At 39.1% G+C, this 15,688-nt stretch overlaps 1 protein-coding gene across 1 annotated transcript; it reads left to right on the forward strand.

Annotated features, from left to right (window-relative positions):
- Positions 1-17: 17 nt before the first annotated feature.
- Positions 18-15,610, forward strand: LMLN (leishmanolysin like peptidase; the record flags this gene model as incomplete). The annotated part of the gene is made up of 17 exons (XM_084209733.1): positions 18-173; positions 512-609; positions 704-734; positions 1,230-1,312; positions 1,774-1,891; positions 2,738-2,916; positions 3,542-3,647; positions 3,899-3,993; positions 4,708-4,825; positions 5,597-5,704; positions 6,434-6,510; positions 7,100-7,210; positions 7,923-8,055; positions 8,656-8,815; positions 9,590-9,720; positions 10,665-10,875; positions 11,462-15,610. 17 exons carry the CDS (start codon positions 18-20, stop codon positions 11,554-11,556), a joined length of 2,010 nt encoding a protein of 669 aa, XP_084065859.1. The 3' UTR covers positions 11,557-15,610.
- Between the last annotated feature and the right edge of the window lie 78 nt (positions 15,611-15,688).

Raw genomic sequence — 15,688 nt, forward strand, 5'->3', positions numbered from 1 at the left:
CGGAGGGACACTCCAAGATGGCAGCCGAGCCAGGCGGCGGGCGCGCCTGGCCTACCCGCTGCTGCCGCCCGCCGCTCGCCGTCTTCACTGCCGGGCTCCTGCTGCTCCTGCCGCTGCCGCCCTGCACCTCCGCCCCCTCCTCCTGTGACCATCGCGTACCCAGCAGAGATCAGGTGGGGTGGCCGGGGTTCTTCAGGCGGCCGCGAGGGGTGTTGGGGGCGGAGGATCCCCTGTTGGCCGTTCCTGCTGTTGGATCCGTCCCTTCTTGGCTTTTCCGGGCCGGGCTGTGCCGGTTCTGGCCCCGCCGCCCCGGCTGTGGGCGCTGACGACGGCGGAGGGCGCGGAGCGTCCCATTGCGGCGAGGGAAGGGTCGGGGAGGGCTGGAAGGGGCTGGCACGGTGCGGTGCTGCCGGCGAGAGGGAGCCGGGGCCCGGGGCCGCGGGGTGCGGTGTCGGCCCGGCTGAGGGTGAGGGTGAGCTGCCTCATCCAGCCTCGTGCCTCTCCCTGCCAGGTCGTCTATCAAGTTCCTCTAAAGGAAAATCACGTCTCGAAGAGAAACGTGGATCAACAGCTAAGAATTAAGATTGTGTATGACAGAAGCGTTGAGGAGTGAGTATAATGGTGTGGCAGGTTTTTTTTTTTCTGTGGCTGAGAATAGATACCTTGTGAACTAAACCTCGTTTGTTTTATTTTTTAAATATAGTTTGCTGCCTGAGAAAAGACACCTTATAAAGGTATGTTATATTTGCTTCCCCTTTCTGTTTGTATGTAATATAGATGAAATTAAGTTTAAGGCCGGTTTAACTAAAACCTTGAATGCCAGCAATTCAGTATTCCCCTAGTCCAGGAAACTAAAGCTTCATCTATAAATAATACCTCCATAACAAATAATTCCAGAGTTCTGCTGCATGGTGTTTGCTATATCCTAAGGTGCAGAAGTATCAGTGAGAAATGTGTGTATAGTTTTTAAAAGCCTCTTTGAAGCTGTACATTCTAATTAATACTGTTTTTCTTCCCATTTTCTCATTCCAATAACAACATATAGGAATACTGAAACAAAGTATTTCCTGAATATGTTCATAATAATTGAACTTCTCAGAGAGCCAGCCTTTTCCCTGTTGTGCTAAACCACAATATCTAGCAACTTTCCTGTAACTTGGTAGTTAATGCCTTTGGGGTGAGGTGTGTCTGCACTGCTATTGGGTGACTCTCATTTTTGCTCTTTTCAGAACAAACTCTTCCCACAAGCTATATCTTATTTGGAGAAGACATTTCAAGTGCGCAAATCTGCCGGTGCTATATTGCTAAGCAGGTGTGTGAAAGCCTGATGAAAATCACTTGCTATATTTGATATTTAACGTTGTGCTGCATAGCCTTTAAAAGAAGATTAGAGTGTAGGAAATGCCCTGCTGAATCAGATCAGTGACCCATCTGATCCAGTGGCAGTGGCAGGGCTGTTTTAAAAATCTGCCTGCCTTCCACAAGCAACACCTGCATTTGTTGTAGCAACTGAAATACTGAAATTGTAGATGTTCAAAGCTATACATGCTGCTATTTCTCGTTTATGCGTACTCCCCCTTTTGAACCTGGTTCTAATCTCACTTTGAGCCTGTGGATGCTCCATTAACAACTGGAAGCATTGTGTCTTCATTGGTAAGGTAATTAACATTTTTCACTGTGAAAGTTATATCAAGTACCAACAGAGTGCTGTAAGACTATTCTGTAGCTCTCCTTTAAAAATAAAAGCCTTGACTGTCTCATGTTTCATTGAAGGCAATGTGTGACAAACCAATATTTAAGGAGGAAAGCTGACCCTCACAGATACTGCCAAAAAGCCTGTGCAGACTATACAAGGTGTGGGCCGGTTATAGTTCCTGAGAAACACCTCCAGGTAAGCTCAGCTGTCCAAGGGTTTCCTAATCTTTGAAATATTATTGTTTATGCTAATTAATGAAAAAGTGAATATTGCTAATTGTGCATAAGTGACCTGTTTGCTAGAGATCACTAAATCTGAATGAAAGAATAGAAAAATTTAAATTAGTGTGAGTTTCTCTAGTTTATGTTGTTGAATCCAAACTCAAACAAAAAAGCCAGGAACTGGTTACTATCTTCTGAGCCTGTGTTCTAATGGTCTGTATGGAGAGGATGAGATTTGGAGTTAGCTAAATTGCCATCCTTGGTCAATGAGTTAGAATTTCACAGAGTTAATAGTTGTTTTTTAAAGACCTTGTTTGAAGAGTTTATCTACTGACTCAGGAGCATGGTGCAAGAAATGCCTCAGATTTGTTTTCTTGATTCAACTACAGTATGTGATCAGTAGATTTCTGGTTTTCTTTCTTTAACTTGGAAGTTTCAAGTGTATCATTAAAAAGATAGATTACATGAGAAATGCTGTTGCTACTTATGTATACTAGTTTTGTGAGCCAAGATTTTTTTTTTAATTTATAAGAAATACAGCGTGCTAATCCTGGGAAGCTTGACAGGCTGTTGTTTGTTTGTTTGTTTGTTTGTTTGTTTGTTTTAAAGCTGTCACCTTCCTTGTATCTAATAAATCATAAGAGTTAGTGATTTGAAAGTTATTCCTTGGCTCTGGTTTTGTTTGCTGTTCTTCACAGGGTATTTTCTTATCTTCTGCTGTCTATTAGGATTTATTCTTGGCTTCAAGTTAATTGAATTGTGTCATGCAAAATGTTGGTGCTAAGTGAAGTATTTTAATTGTTGCCTTTGAACACTACAGCAATGTAGGGTGTACAATGACAGTGACTGGCACCGCAGGCCCACGGGCTCCCCCGAGCAGGAAGGGGTTCGAGATGCTGACTTTGTGCTCTACGTTAGTGCTCTCACCACTGACAGGTGTGGCCATGAAAATATCATTGCATATGCAGCCTACTGCCAACTGGAAGCTGAAATGGACAGGCAAGTGTTCCCTCTGTTGCAAACTTTCTTTTTAATTAAACTTTCAAGCTTCTTGATTGTTCAGATGTGGAATTTGATTGTTTGCCTTTGTTGTATAACAAAGGAGGTGCCATCATGGACAAGCACTGCATTTATGTAAAATCACAAACCCATCAAATAGTGGTTAACTTGCAGAGTTGAGGTACAGGACTCAAAGCTAATCCTCCACTGTTAATGCCTAAACTTTTTCTCAAGATTCTGTTTCTCTTAAGGTGAATGTCATGATTTCACAAACTTAAAGACTGTAAGTTCCTACTTATGTTTTGTTTCCATTTCAGTTGTAGTCACTGTCACAGTCTTTGTACCTCCCCTAGGATCTTACCTAAAATTCAGGTCCCTTGCACTGTTGTCACTGAGACCTTTGCAGAATACTGAATATAGAAATTGATTGACTCCATCCCACTACTCCCCATCCCAACAGTAAACTAGTCACTGTGTTGTTAACAGATATTTATAAATTATTGGGAAGGACATATTTTTACATTAGTCTGTATCTTCTTTAAGTGTTCCGCTGCTTCAAGTGAATAATGATTTGAATTTTGGAGTATTTTACCAAAAAACATTTAACTTTAAAACTCTCTTCCAGGCCAATAGCAGGATATGCTAACTTGTGTCCAAACATGATTTCAACACAAGCTCAGGAATTTGTTGGCATGTTGTCTACAGTGAAACACGAGATAATCCATGCGCTGGTAAGGCTCGATAAAACCTTACCCTGAAATGGGTGCCTGCTTGCTCACATGCCTCTGGCTTGTTGCCAAGAGAAGGATGTTTGGTGGAGGGAAGCTCTTGCTTTTCCTCCTTCAATTCATGTTAATTGCCTTGGAGTGTTGTACCTCCAGTGTATCTCTGGTGGGTGTGGGGACTCTTTCATGGTGCTTGACTTTGTATATGAATGTCTTACCGAAGGTGGTCTCCATCTGCTTGTTTTTTTGACTTGAAGGGTTTCTCTGCTGGACTGTTTGCATTTTATCGTGATGATGATGGAAAACCTTTGACACCGAGATATGCAGATGGACTTCCTCCTTTTAATGAAAGGTATTTTTTTTGGACCTCTTGGTACTCCCAGTGAAGGATGTTTTCATGTTGCTTTTTTAGGATGTATTCTTGCCTGTTAAAAATCCCACTTCATTCCATTATTAGAATGACTTTCCTTTATAATGTTCAAACAGTGGTGTGTAGTGACTCTCTAGTCTTTCTTTACATTGTCATTATGCACTTATATTATCCACATACACAATAAACTGAGAGAGGATTTCATTTATCAGAAGGCTGGAAGTTAAGCCTTACAATTGTCCATGCTGCCTAATGTCAGTGCAGTTCATTTTTAAGATTTATGGTTATGCAGAATGGACCATGTGTGTAATCTGCTCTGTAAATTTTCTGATTTGTTACAGAATAAGCAGTTTGCATCCTTTTTTTTGTTTTTTAGTTGGTATTGTAGATATTATTCTAGGAGATGGAAGGGTAGAGAGCTATTTTTTACAATAACAATACTGAAGTGTTCTATTTAATTTGTTACATTTTTGGTAACTGTAGAAAATGCGCCTTGAGTCTATAACTAATCTTACTTTGCCTTATTAAATCAGTTTTGTGTATAATAAACACATCTTAAAAAGGAGAAATCCTACATAATAAAATTTTTAAATGTAGAAAGCATGAGGGAGTATAGAGATATCCATGATTCTGTTTCTTATGGAGATAGATCTTCACACAGTAACATGTCTTTGTAACCAAACTTTCTCCTTACAGCCTAGGTTTGTACCAGTGGAGCAATAAAGTTGTTCATAAAGCAGTGAGGCTGTGGGACGTACGTGGTGGCAAAATGCTGCGCCATGCTGTTCATCTTCTGGTGACGCCTCGGGTAGTTGTAAGTGTGCATTACCTTTCAAGCTTTGTATGCCAAGGTTGCCAGGACATTCTTGAGTCATAAATATTTCTTCTCCTTGAAGAATGCCCTTCCCTGAAAGCATGGCTCAAAGCCCGTGCCATTAACATTGTGTAATTGAGAGGCTGTGGCTAAAGTAAGGTAGAAAATGGGTGACAGACAATATGAAATAAAATAAATTGACATAGTAAGAGAAAATGAAGGGAAATAAAATGACTTCAAGGTAAATTATAAAAGGTTAAGCAAAACTGATGTTGAAGAAATTCCTTAATCCTACTCTTTAGATGTTTTCCTACAGACTTAAGACACTTCCTGCTCCTTTAATATTAATATTTTGTCATGTTTAAAAAGAAATTCCTTAAGGATTTTTGGAAAACTTTCTTGCTTCCCACGCGTCAGACTCTCTCTTTGTGCCCCCAGCAGAACATATGCTCAAGCGTTAACAAATTGGATTTGGAAATAAGTCATAGTGTTAATCGCATTTGGCCACAAATAATCTTTTTGTTTTAAATCTAAGACAGTATATAGAGCAAACATGGATTAATTACCCCTGGTTTTGCTCATTTATTTCAAGGAGATGAGTAGATAGTATGATAGCTTTGCTGTTGGGGTACTTGCTTAGTCAGCCTCTAAATAGAAAGTAAAATGGTAGAAAAAGAAATGCTGAAATACTTTCAATAGGTAGTTCTAGAGTACTAGGACTGCATGTGGGCATCCATCTGAGTATTTTGTGTTGAAATGTTTTCTTTCTAGGAAGAAGCCAGAAAACATTTTAATTGTCCAATTCTAGAGGGAATGGAGCTTGAAAATCAAGGTGGCATGGGTACTGAACTCAATCACTGGGAAAAGAGGTTGTTGGAGGTTTGTGCTGATACTAGGAATGGAAGGGAATGTGGAAATGTGTTCTCCCTGTGCTTTGATTTTTAGGTTTATTGTGGTACCTACTGGAGCCTTGAAAATGTAGGAGTATCAAACCTTATTGAAATACATCACAAATAGTACTTGATACTTAAATATTTAGAGATACAATTTCTAGATTTCTAGACATCTGTCTTTCAGCCTTCTTGCTAAGTTTCAGAGTATGAGATCAAGTGTTACTGAAAAGCTAAATGTCTCTTACACCATTTACCCTTTTGAGAAGGTTTGCTCCTGTTTTGGGGCAAAGGGGGTATTCCTTTTAGTCAATTGAGCTTTGTTGCCCTCTGCCTCTTAAATACTTCATTATTCTATTTATTACCTAGACTTCATCTTTTTTCAGGTGCTCTGGCTTTAGCTTTTGCCCTGGCTCCTCCAGAACTTTGCCTGCCCAAGGAAACACTTAATTCCCTCTTAACGTTTAAGCTAGCTTTTGTTTGTAACTTAGCGCTGTGTGATATTTTTGGCATAGCTACATTGTCATTGTTTTATGCAATAAGGTAAACAAGGGAAATGCTTCAGGACAGTCTTTTTATGAAGGAGTGTGGGATTTGATTGTCAATAATAAAAAGAGAACAGAAATAAAATGCTTTTTCCTAAGAAGCATTTTCTTGCAATAATGATTGTGGCTTACCAATTTTGAGTGGCTTACCAATGATAACTGGTAACTTTCAGAATGAAGCAATGACTGGATCCCACACGCAGAATCGAGTATTTTCCAGGATCACGTTAGCATTAATGGAAGACACAGGGTAAGAATTGAGAATGGGAGGGTGGGTTTTAGTTCATTTGTGTTTGGTTTGCATTGTACTTGATTTTATTTCAATTTGATGCACTTGTGCTTATTCCTCTGCAACAGAGTGAATTATCAGCATAATTAGCTTTACATTAGATAAGGAGTCATACCTTGCATGTTACTTTTTCTTCACGTGTTTCAAAACCCCTTTTTAATCTAGCCTTAAAAAGCCAGGCATTGCAATCCAAAGTGCTGATGTAGCATTTACTTTTTGTCTTAATGTAAATCTACTTTCAATTGCATGCAATACATATTGATTATTTTTTTCAGCTCTTATTGCAGATAGAAAGCAGAAATTGACTAAGGTTTCATCTTTCTGTGTGCATTGTTCCTTTGCAGATCACAAAATTTCCTTCTAGTTCATTGTGACTTGAAAAATAATGAAGTCATAATGTATTTTCCTATCGGCAGAAGGGGATGTAGTTTCCCTTTTTCTTAATTTGAAAACCTTAAGGCATAATATGAAATTCTTTGAACTGCTGTTTTATTAATCAGACTAGTAATTTTTGAAGTAACTGTATTCTCATTTCAAAATAACTTTGCAGATGGTATAAAGCAAATTACAGCATGGCAGAGAAATTAGACTGGGGACGAAATAAAGGCTGTGACTTTGTAATGAAGAGCTGCAAATTCTGGATTGACCAGAAGAGACAAAAGTAAGAATACAGTCATAAAAAAAAAGTAAAAATAAAGAGGAAACCCTGATGCTTGTTTACATTTGTCCTTCAAATGTAACTCAGTAAAAAGAGGGAGAAGTTGGTAGAGATGAAAAAGGAATGCTGCCCTGCACCCAATTACAGTAAATACAGAGGCAAACGGTTTAGAATGCGTTTACACTATGAGAAGACTGCACTTTAGAGAGGACAGGTAGGACTTACTCTAAAAGTGTTTGCCTTCTTATTTTGTGCCCTTTAATTGGGAATGCTGCCTGTGTCATTTTGCTGGACTGTACTTAAAGCCACTGAAGGAGATGATAGCCATCTTCAAAACACAGCCTGCCTTGTTTGTTCCTTACAACCTTGATTGTTCTTTACAATCCTCAAACATTTCTAGGACACAGCTGCATAGTGGGCCTGTTTTGCTTATATTTTTTGTTCTTTAAAATTTGCAAAGCTGTGTCATTAAAACTAAATAGCTGAATGCATTGTAACTTTGTTTGCTGGCTTGATATTCTTTAAATCAGAAAGGTCAAAACCAGACAAATAAGAAAAACTAGCCTCCAGAGAAGAAGTCAGTGCTTCTTTGTGTGATTGACTGAGTCTAGGGGAGAATAGGAACAAAGTCTTGACAGGTTGCTTATGTAAAGCAGTTTAATTGATCTGATGTGATTTTTATTCTGATTTTGTTGGCTTGCTTTTTGTTTTTGAGGAAGCAATTAATCAGTCCATACTGCGACACTTTGAGGAGTAATCCTTTGCAGTTAACCTGCAGACAGGACCAAAGAGCAGTAGCAGTGTGCAACTTGCAGAAGTTTCCAAAGCAGTTACCTCATGAATATCAGGTATAATGCATCCTACTTTACAAATAACTGAAGTGTTTTCATTGTTGAGCTTTGCAGCCTGATGATTGTATTTGCTTCTGGTTTTTTTCTTCTGAACTATCAGATGACAGTAGATACTGTGAAAAATATCTACTTAGTTTATTACAAGGAGTTGGAAGATTGATAAAAACCCCTTGTGATCTTAATAAAAGAAAATGATGTTGCTTGGTTATCTAGCCAAATACAAGATAGAAATGTTGCCATGTAACAGAAATCCCCCAAAACATCTTGTTTGGATTTCTTCCCCCAGTCTTCTGCCCTTTGCCACTGCACACTAAGAAATCTGTTCTGTTTACATCCCAAAGAATGTAATTATTACAAAGAGGGGATTCAGGGGCAGAAGCTGAGAGTGATACATGCAGATATAAATTTATGCATTATTTACTTATTCTTAAATACTTCTGGCCCATCTGGTTCATGGGTATTGTAAGGTGCTGTTAATAGCATTCCTGAGTAGTAACAGCTGATGTTCTTGCAGCTGTAGTGATTTGGTCTATTTAAAAAAAAAGTTGTACTCTTGCCTTTGCACAAACTGCTTCACTACTGTATTTTGCTTTGCAGTACTTTGACAATCTTAATGGAGTACCAGCAGAAGAACTGCCTTACTATGGTGGCTCAGTAGAAATTGCTGACTATTGTCCCTTTAGTCAGGAATTCAGCTGGCATTTAAGTGGTGAATTTCAACGCAGTTCAGACTGTAGAATAATTGAAAACCAGCCAGGTCAGTATTCAGGACTTGCAGAGATTGCATTTGTTAACTTGGAATGGACTTGCTGCATGTTCAAACTAATTGCATGTGAATTTTTTCACTCATGAGGTTTCACACCACCATCCGTGTAAACTGTGTGCTGTGGTAAGAGGCATAGCACAGCTGTTGTGTACACCTGAGGCAAACTCACATATCTAATGCAGGAATTGCATAAGGAGTGAACAGATACCTACCCCAAATGACCCAAATACAAGACAAAGAATGGGGGTGGGGGAGAGGATTGTTTATTGAGGCTCTGAAATGTGATTGCACTTTTCACCTTTGTAGGTATTTTGTTCAAGGCCAGGGTCTTTGTGAGTTACCAGAACATGGGCCTGTCTCCTAGTGTAATGCATGGATGTTCAGTATTGCAGAGCTCCAGAATGCTGTAGGATATTATTGTCTGTACAGTTGTGTCAAAAACAAACACCCTCTGCCCTCAAACCAGCAATCACAGCTGGCATTCCCTGAGGGCAAACATAACCACTTTCGATGGAAAGTGCTTGCTCATTGTGGGTTTTTTTGTGGTTAGCTGATTATTTTGTTTGTTTGTTAAATCTTGTGTTTCTTCCCATGTTATTTTCAAGATGGTATAATTCCCAAATTGATAATAATTCAGGGTCTGAAATATTCCAAAAGTAAACCTTGAATTGTATGTAAGAACATTAATTAGATAGCCTTTTAAATTGATGTGGGCTTTCTGTTCCTCTGGTTAACTTGTAATTCAGTATATTCCTTCTACCTTAGATCCTACCAAAAACTATGGTGCAGAGAAATATGGACCAAACTCTGTATGTCTTATTCAGAAATCTGCTTTTGTTATGGAACAGTGCAGGAGGAAACTCAGTTACCCTGACTGGGGTAGTGGATGTTATCAAGTAAGTATTTGTTGGGTTTTTGGTGGGTTTTCTTTTTTAATAACGGTAAAGGGAAAAGTCAGGCTTAAAATGTAGGTTGTGACTGTTAGAATTTTTCACCTGCATTGTAATCTATGGATCATATGACATACTTTGAAAACAATCTTCCAACCATAAGCCTTTAATTTAGATAGTTAAGTGTGTGTCTGCTGGGATGGCTTCCAGTCTCACTAGGGACATCATCTGTTTTACCCCATGGCACTTTATCCTCAGCTAGGAAGGAATACTTCCATGAAATACTCTGTTGTTGAAGCTTGATATTAATTAGTCACTCTGATTTTTTCAGAGGTGGAAAGCACTGTGCACATGTCACTTACTTCTCATTTTCTTTGGGACAGTCTCACTGAAGGTGTCATGTTCAGTAACTGCACAACTCTGCAAAAGGGGTCATTAGCAGAAGCCAAGTTTTACTCATTCTCAGCTGATGAGCTGCATGATTGCACAAAAAGAGTATAGTCAGTGCTTTGAAGCATTCCTGAATCTTATAGTTGCTCAGATTGCATTAAAATACTTGCAGTTAATCTGTGCTTCTGGTAAATCATTGTAAGTGCACAGTGTGTGGTAATTGGGAGTGAGACTGCAGCCCAGCCTCATCCCCCATGGGTACAGCTGTGAGCAGCATTGACAGCAGTGAGCCATGGAGTGCCCAGGTGCACTGACCAACCACCAAAGGGAGCATAGGGCACACAGGTGCAATCCCTGACCATGAGGAGTATAAAAGGTTGGGCTGAAGAACAAGAAGGAGAAGATGCTTGAAGCCTTCTGAAGTGGTCTGGTGTTACTCTGAATGGGTTGATGCCTTCTGTAATTGTGTGGTGATATTCTGTGTATTGTGGCTTTCTCAACTGTGATATATGCTGTGACAAATCATAATACAGACTTGGCTCTTACTCTTTTATTTGAAGGTTTCTTGTTCTCCACAAGGGCTGCATGTATGGGTCAAGGACACTGTGTACTTGTGCAGCCGCTCAGGCCAGGTGTTGACTGTGAGCATTCAGATGAATGGCTGGATGCACGTTGGCAATCTGATTTGCCCAGCCTGTTCAGACTTTTGTGACTCCTGTCCCCCAGAGAGGGATCCTCCAGCTTCTAACTTAACAAGAGCTGCACCCATTGGTAGGTTGCCTTTTTTGCTGAAGTGAAACTTTAGTATTAAATATCAAAGATTGTCAAAATGTCAAAGATTTGTGTCAGCTCTGACTGGCAGGAACAGAAAAGGAAAGCTATGGCTATTTTAAGATCCCAGGTGTAGGAGGTAAAGGAAAATAGCAAAGGTGCCCTGCATTTTGCTGTGCAGTCGTGCAGAACAGTGACTAACACAGGAGAAATGTGTCTGAAACATAATGCCTTCATTTCATGTCTCCTGGTAATCATTCCAGAGATCTAGCTTTAGCCTGGGAATTTATCAGGAAGTCTGACCTGTGTTTTGAAGGCCATATTGTTATTATAATCTTAAAAATTATCACCTTGGTGAAAAGTGAGTTCTCACTTTTATAGCTTCCTATTGATAATGTTGTTCATGTTGTAATGCAGAAAGATCAGAGTTTTCTTTTCTAGGAAGGTAAAAAGCTGAATTCACTAAATGCCAGTTAATGTTTTGTCAAGAAGTTTGTTCTAACTCTTTGGTGGTTTTTAGTGTTCTCTTTGTTATTTTATCTTGTCTTTAAATGTAAAATTTATAATTTTTTTTTTTTAATTTTAGACTTATGCTCCTGCTCATCCAGCCTGGTTGTAACCCTTTGGCTGCTGGTGGCCAACTTAATTCCTCTGCTAACAGGATTGTTTCTCTGCGCATAGACTTGAGCTTGGGGCAAGAAAAATTTCTGAATTTCTGAGATAATAACCATCCTGCTGCCCTCCTTGCTGTGGAGCACAGGGGTTCTGTCTCAGCAGGCAGCTCTCCTGCTGAACCTCATCTTCCCTGGCAAGTATTGCTGCACAAGTAGTCAGGGAGTTGTTGACAAAAGCAGGCAGAATTTTGAGAGGAGGAAAATTTACCTTGTCTCCTCAATAAGTGCCAGTATTTTCCTGAATTGCAACCTATAGTTTTTTTGACTCAGTAACAAGATCCACTTTGCCAACTGTGTTAAACTACCTGGCAGCTCAGTCAAGATTTGAAATGAGAACTCTTCTGTAATAGGATTGAGGGCTGTTTCGTTATGCCTATTGTGTGATTGGTAGCAAAGCATTCTCAAACTGGAAATATACCTCAGTGGTTAGTCAAAAGCCATGTAAAAATCAGTTGTCATCATTGCTGATAACCAAGGCCTAAAGAGGCTGGTAATTTGTTTGTTTGTTAATTCTTACAATTTTGTGGGGGAGGAAAGAATGTAATTGGATAACCAGTGGCTGGCAGATGCCTCCACAACTGTATTCTGCAGCTTTGAGCCCCCTCAGAATTCATGCTAGATAAAGCAGCTAATTCTTGGGGTTCATTACATCTTCCTACATGCACAAAATGGAATTTCAGACTGGTAACCAGTGCAACTGTCCAGAAATCCCATTTTCATTTAGTGTGTGCCAGTTCTACTGTGAAATTTAATACATCACATTTGAATATGCTCTATGGTATGCCAGGCAAATGCATTTCAGTACTGATACTCAGACTGTAAATTAGGGATAGGATTTATGATTATTTTTTATTTTCTTGGTTTATTTCTCAAATAATGGCATTATTGTTTCAAAACTAGTATGAGCATTACTGCAGATGTTCTCACTTCTTGTTGAAGAGCAAACCAGCAGCAATGGCAGCTATAATCTTACAGGATCATGCTGATGTCTCTAGACCAAAAACTATATTGAATGTGGAAGGAAAGCCTAATCTGTTTTCTTTTTTTCTTCCCTCTACTTTTTTTGGACATGTAAATACTATGGATTGAGTATTTGTAGTGAGCTGAAAATCAGATGGTTTAAACCACATGAGGGCAGACCTTGCTACAAAATTAATTACTTGATGACAAAATATATAAGAGGAAGGAAATGAGTAAAATCTGTCAAGGTAAGGACAGCTGCTCTATAGGGCCCTTGTTTCTATTTATTTCTGACTATAATGTGTTTACAAATAATCCTGTTCAGAGGTAAAGAAACTCTTTGTGGTTCAATCCACTGTCTGTCCTTTTAGGACAGTTTTCACTCCTGGAAAAGTGTTAAATTTAAGGGAGCAGACATGCCCGTTGCACTAAAAAATGCAGATATAGGGAGAAAGATGATGTTACTTTTCTTCTTAAATGTTCTGTGGCATTATAATTGTCAGTGACTGGATCCCTTTCCTAAATGGAAAGTAGGGAGATGGAGTAAAACTCTAGGTACAATTATACTGTAATCATAGGACTTCCATCATGATTGTAAGAAATTCTTTGTGCCTACTGGACTTGATTTTGTTGGGTTTTTTAATTATTATTGGTTTTTTTATTTAAGGAAACTTATGACACTGCTGAGGCAAGTAAGGTGCCAACCTTAAACTGTCTAAAGAAATCACAGTTGAGAGCACCTTGCACTGGACTAGTTCTCCTTCTTAACTGCAGGTTAAGCTTGCTGTGAATTACACAAGGCCTAGGCTAGCCTTATATCAGTGTCTCGGAGAAGCAATACAAGTCAGGACTCAAAGGCTTTAAAATTGTACAAACTGAATTATGAAACGCTCAGATTGATAAGTGAATGCTAATTATTTTAATAAAGCCACAAAACAGTCAATGTAAACTGATACCTGGAAAACAGAAAGGTTTGAGAATACATCTTAAGTCCCAGAGGTTGATATTGTATTTTTTGTCTGTTGTGCAATAATACAGTTGAAATGGTATCACTCAACAACAATGCTTTTGATACTTGAAAAGAAATTACTGGTTATTTTTTCTTACTGTGAAATGTTTGCACTGTCTGAACTTTGTGGTTAACTTTATAACTGTTAAACTTTTTAACTGGTGTTAATTTTATTGTGCTCAGTATTTGATATACTGGTCTTCTGTCTAAGTGTGAGATTTGTCATATTTAATTGAATATTTTTATCTTCTACACAGTTGTATATCTTGAGGGCTTTTCTTCTTATAATCTCTCTTCCTGAGAATTAACAGAAAGATGGGTTAGAAAGTTGATGCTTACCTACTTCTGAATTGTATGCATTAATCAAAGAAAGGGGATGTAGTGATTTGTATTGAAAGGGAAAAAAATCTATTAGCCTGTTAGAGCTCTTGTGGTCAGGTTCACCAGTACCTGCTAAGCAGCTGCATCAGTGAATTCAGTGAAGTAAAACTGCTACTGCCTTAATAATCTGAGGTTTCAGTTGTAATTTCTTTGTCGTGCAGCCCTTGAGCTGCCTGTGAACTGCAGAACTGGATGTGACTTTGGGGGGTCAGGCGTGGAAGGTACTTTAGTCAGAAAAATGCCACATCATCTATCCCACCAGTGGTTTAGCAGCTGCTAGCAGCTGTAGCCTTGTGGGAACTGCAGGGAATGTGTCAACTTAAAGTGGCAATGAACTGGTAGCTGGCTTACAGAATATTTGAGTAAAGCTGACTACCTCAGTTCTGTTTGTCTTTGCGTTCAGCTTTATCCTGCTGTGAACTTCCAGATCTTAACATGAATGAAGTCAAATCATGTCTCAGGTTTTTAAGAGTAAAATTACTACAGTAGGAAGCATAAGCCATTTTTGAGCATAGAACACAGCTAAAATTGTAGCTTAAGCAGATCAGTTATGTAGCCTTAAGTAGTAGTAGTTTCTGCCATAAAATTCAGAGTTCTTTTAGATAAATGCAAAGTTTGCTGTGTTAGGTGTCCTGAACACATGTGACCAGGCCCTCCTATTGCATCTCTTAAGTGTGAAAACTTGAAAATACAGCCCATTTAAGCCTTTGTGTTTCCACCAGAGAAGACTGGGCAGCAGGAGCCCTGGAAATTGTGCTGAGATTCATGAGTTTGCTCATCTGTAACAGGAACATTTTCAGTGTCTAGTGTCGACAGTTTCCATGTTTACTTAGGGAAGTAAATTAGTCTTGCAGTCTCTTTTGGTCCCAGTAGTTCAAATAATTTCAATTAGAAATTGAAGGAAGTCATCTTTTAGGAACACATTTTTTCTAGTGTTGCAGTTATTAGGAGGAAGGATAGCTTTTGGCTGGAGAATGCAGCAAGTAAAATCACATGGAAAAGCAGCAATTCATTCCTCCTGAAATGAGCTGAGGTCTTGGGATACTGTCATGGCCCTTGATGTAGGTTAATTACTGAAGGAGAATTATATCCCCCATTAACTGACTGTCAGTCCAACACAGCTCATTCTTTCTGCTGAGCTCCAATAAACTGGAGAGACTGATGTCTGAGAGCAGACATATCCACAATCCCTTATGAGGCCAGTATTTTCCTTAAATCTTCCTATGCTGCACATCTTTCTGCTTGATGATATTCAGTAGAGAGGAAGGTGTACATCCTTCCCTCCCCACATTTCCAAGGAGGGACTTTCAGCCAGCTGAGCAGCTCAAGGTGTTTTCCCTGCAAGACTGAACCCCTGTTTTGAGCTTGTCTGGATGTGTGGGTGCCTGCCTGCATGTATGTACTGCTCTGGAGGATTTGGGGCTGTTTGTGCACTGAATAACGTGATCTTACATTACCAGACTTCCAAAGTGCAAATGTTGCCTTTTTAACATGAAGCTTACCTTGAAGATAAAACAACTGTTTTGAGAGAACTGGCTGACCTTGAACATGTGTTTCCTATTTTGGTACAGAATGTAAATATAGAACTAACTATTTTACACAGATTTTGGCTGGACTGAGATATAAGGGCTAACTTGTGTTATTTGTGGAGTAAAAATTTTCTTATTTTACTGTTTAAAAAAGGTATGTCATGCAAATGAAGAAAAAACTGTTCTTCAATAAAATATCTGTAGAATATTAATTCTTCTTGTCCTTTTCTTTGAGAGCTGACAATGATTAACTGCAAGAG

This window comes from Fringilla coelebs, assembly GCF_963513975.1.
Source record: "Fringilla coelebs genome assembly, chromosome: 7".
NCBI lineage: Eukaryota > Metazoa > Chordata > Aves > Passeriformes > Fringillidae > Fringilla > Fringilla coelebs.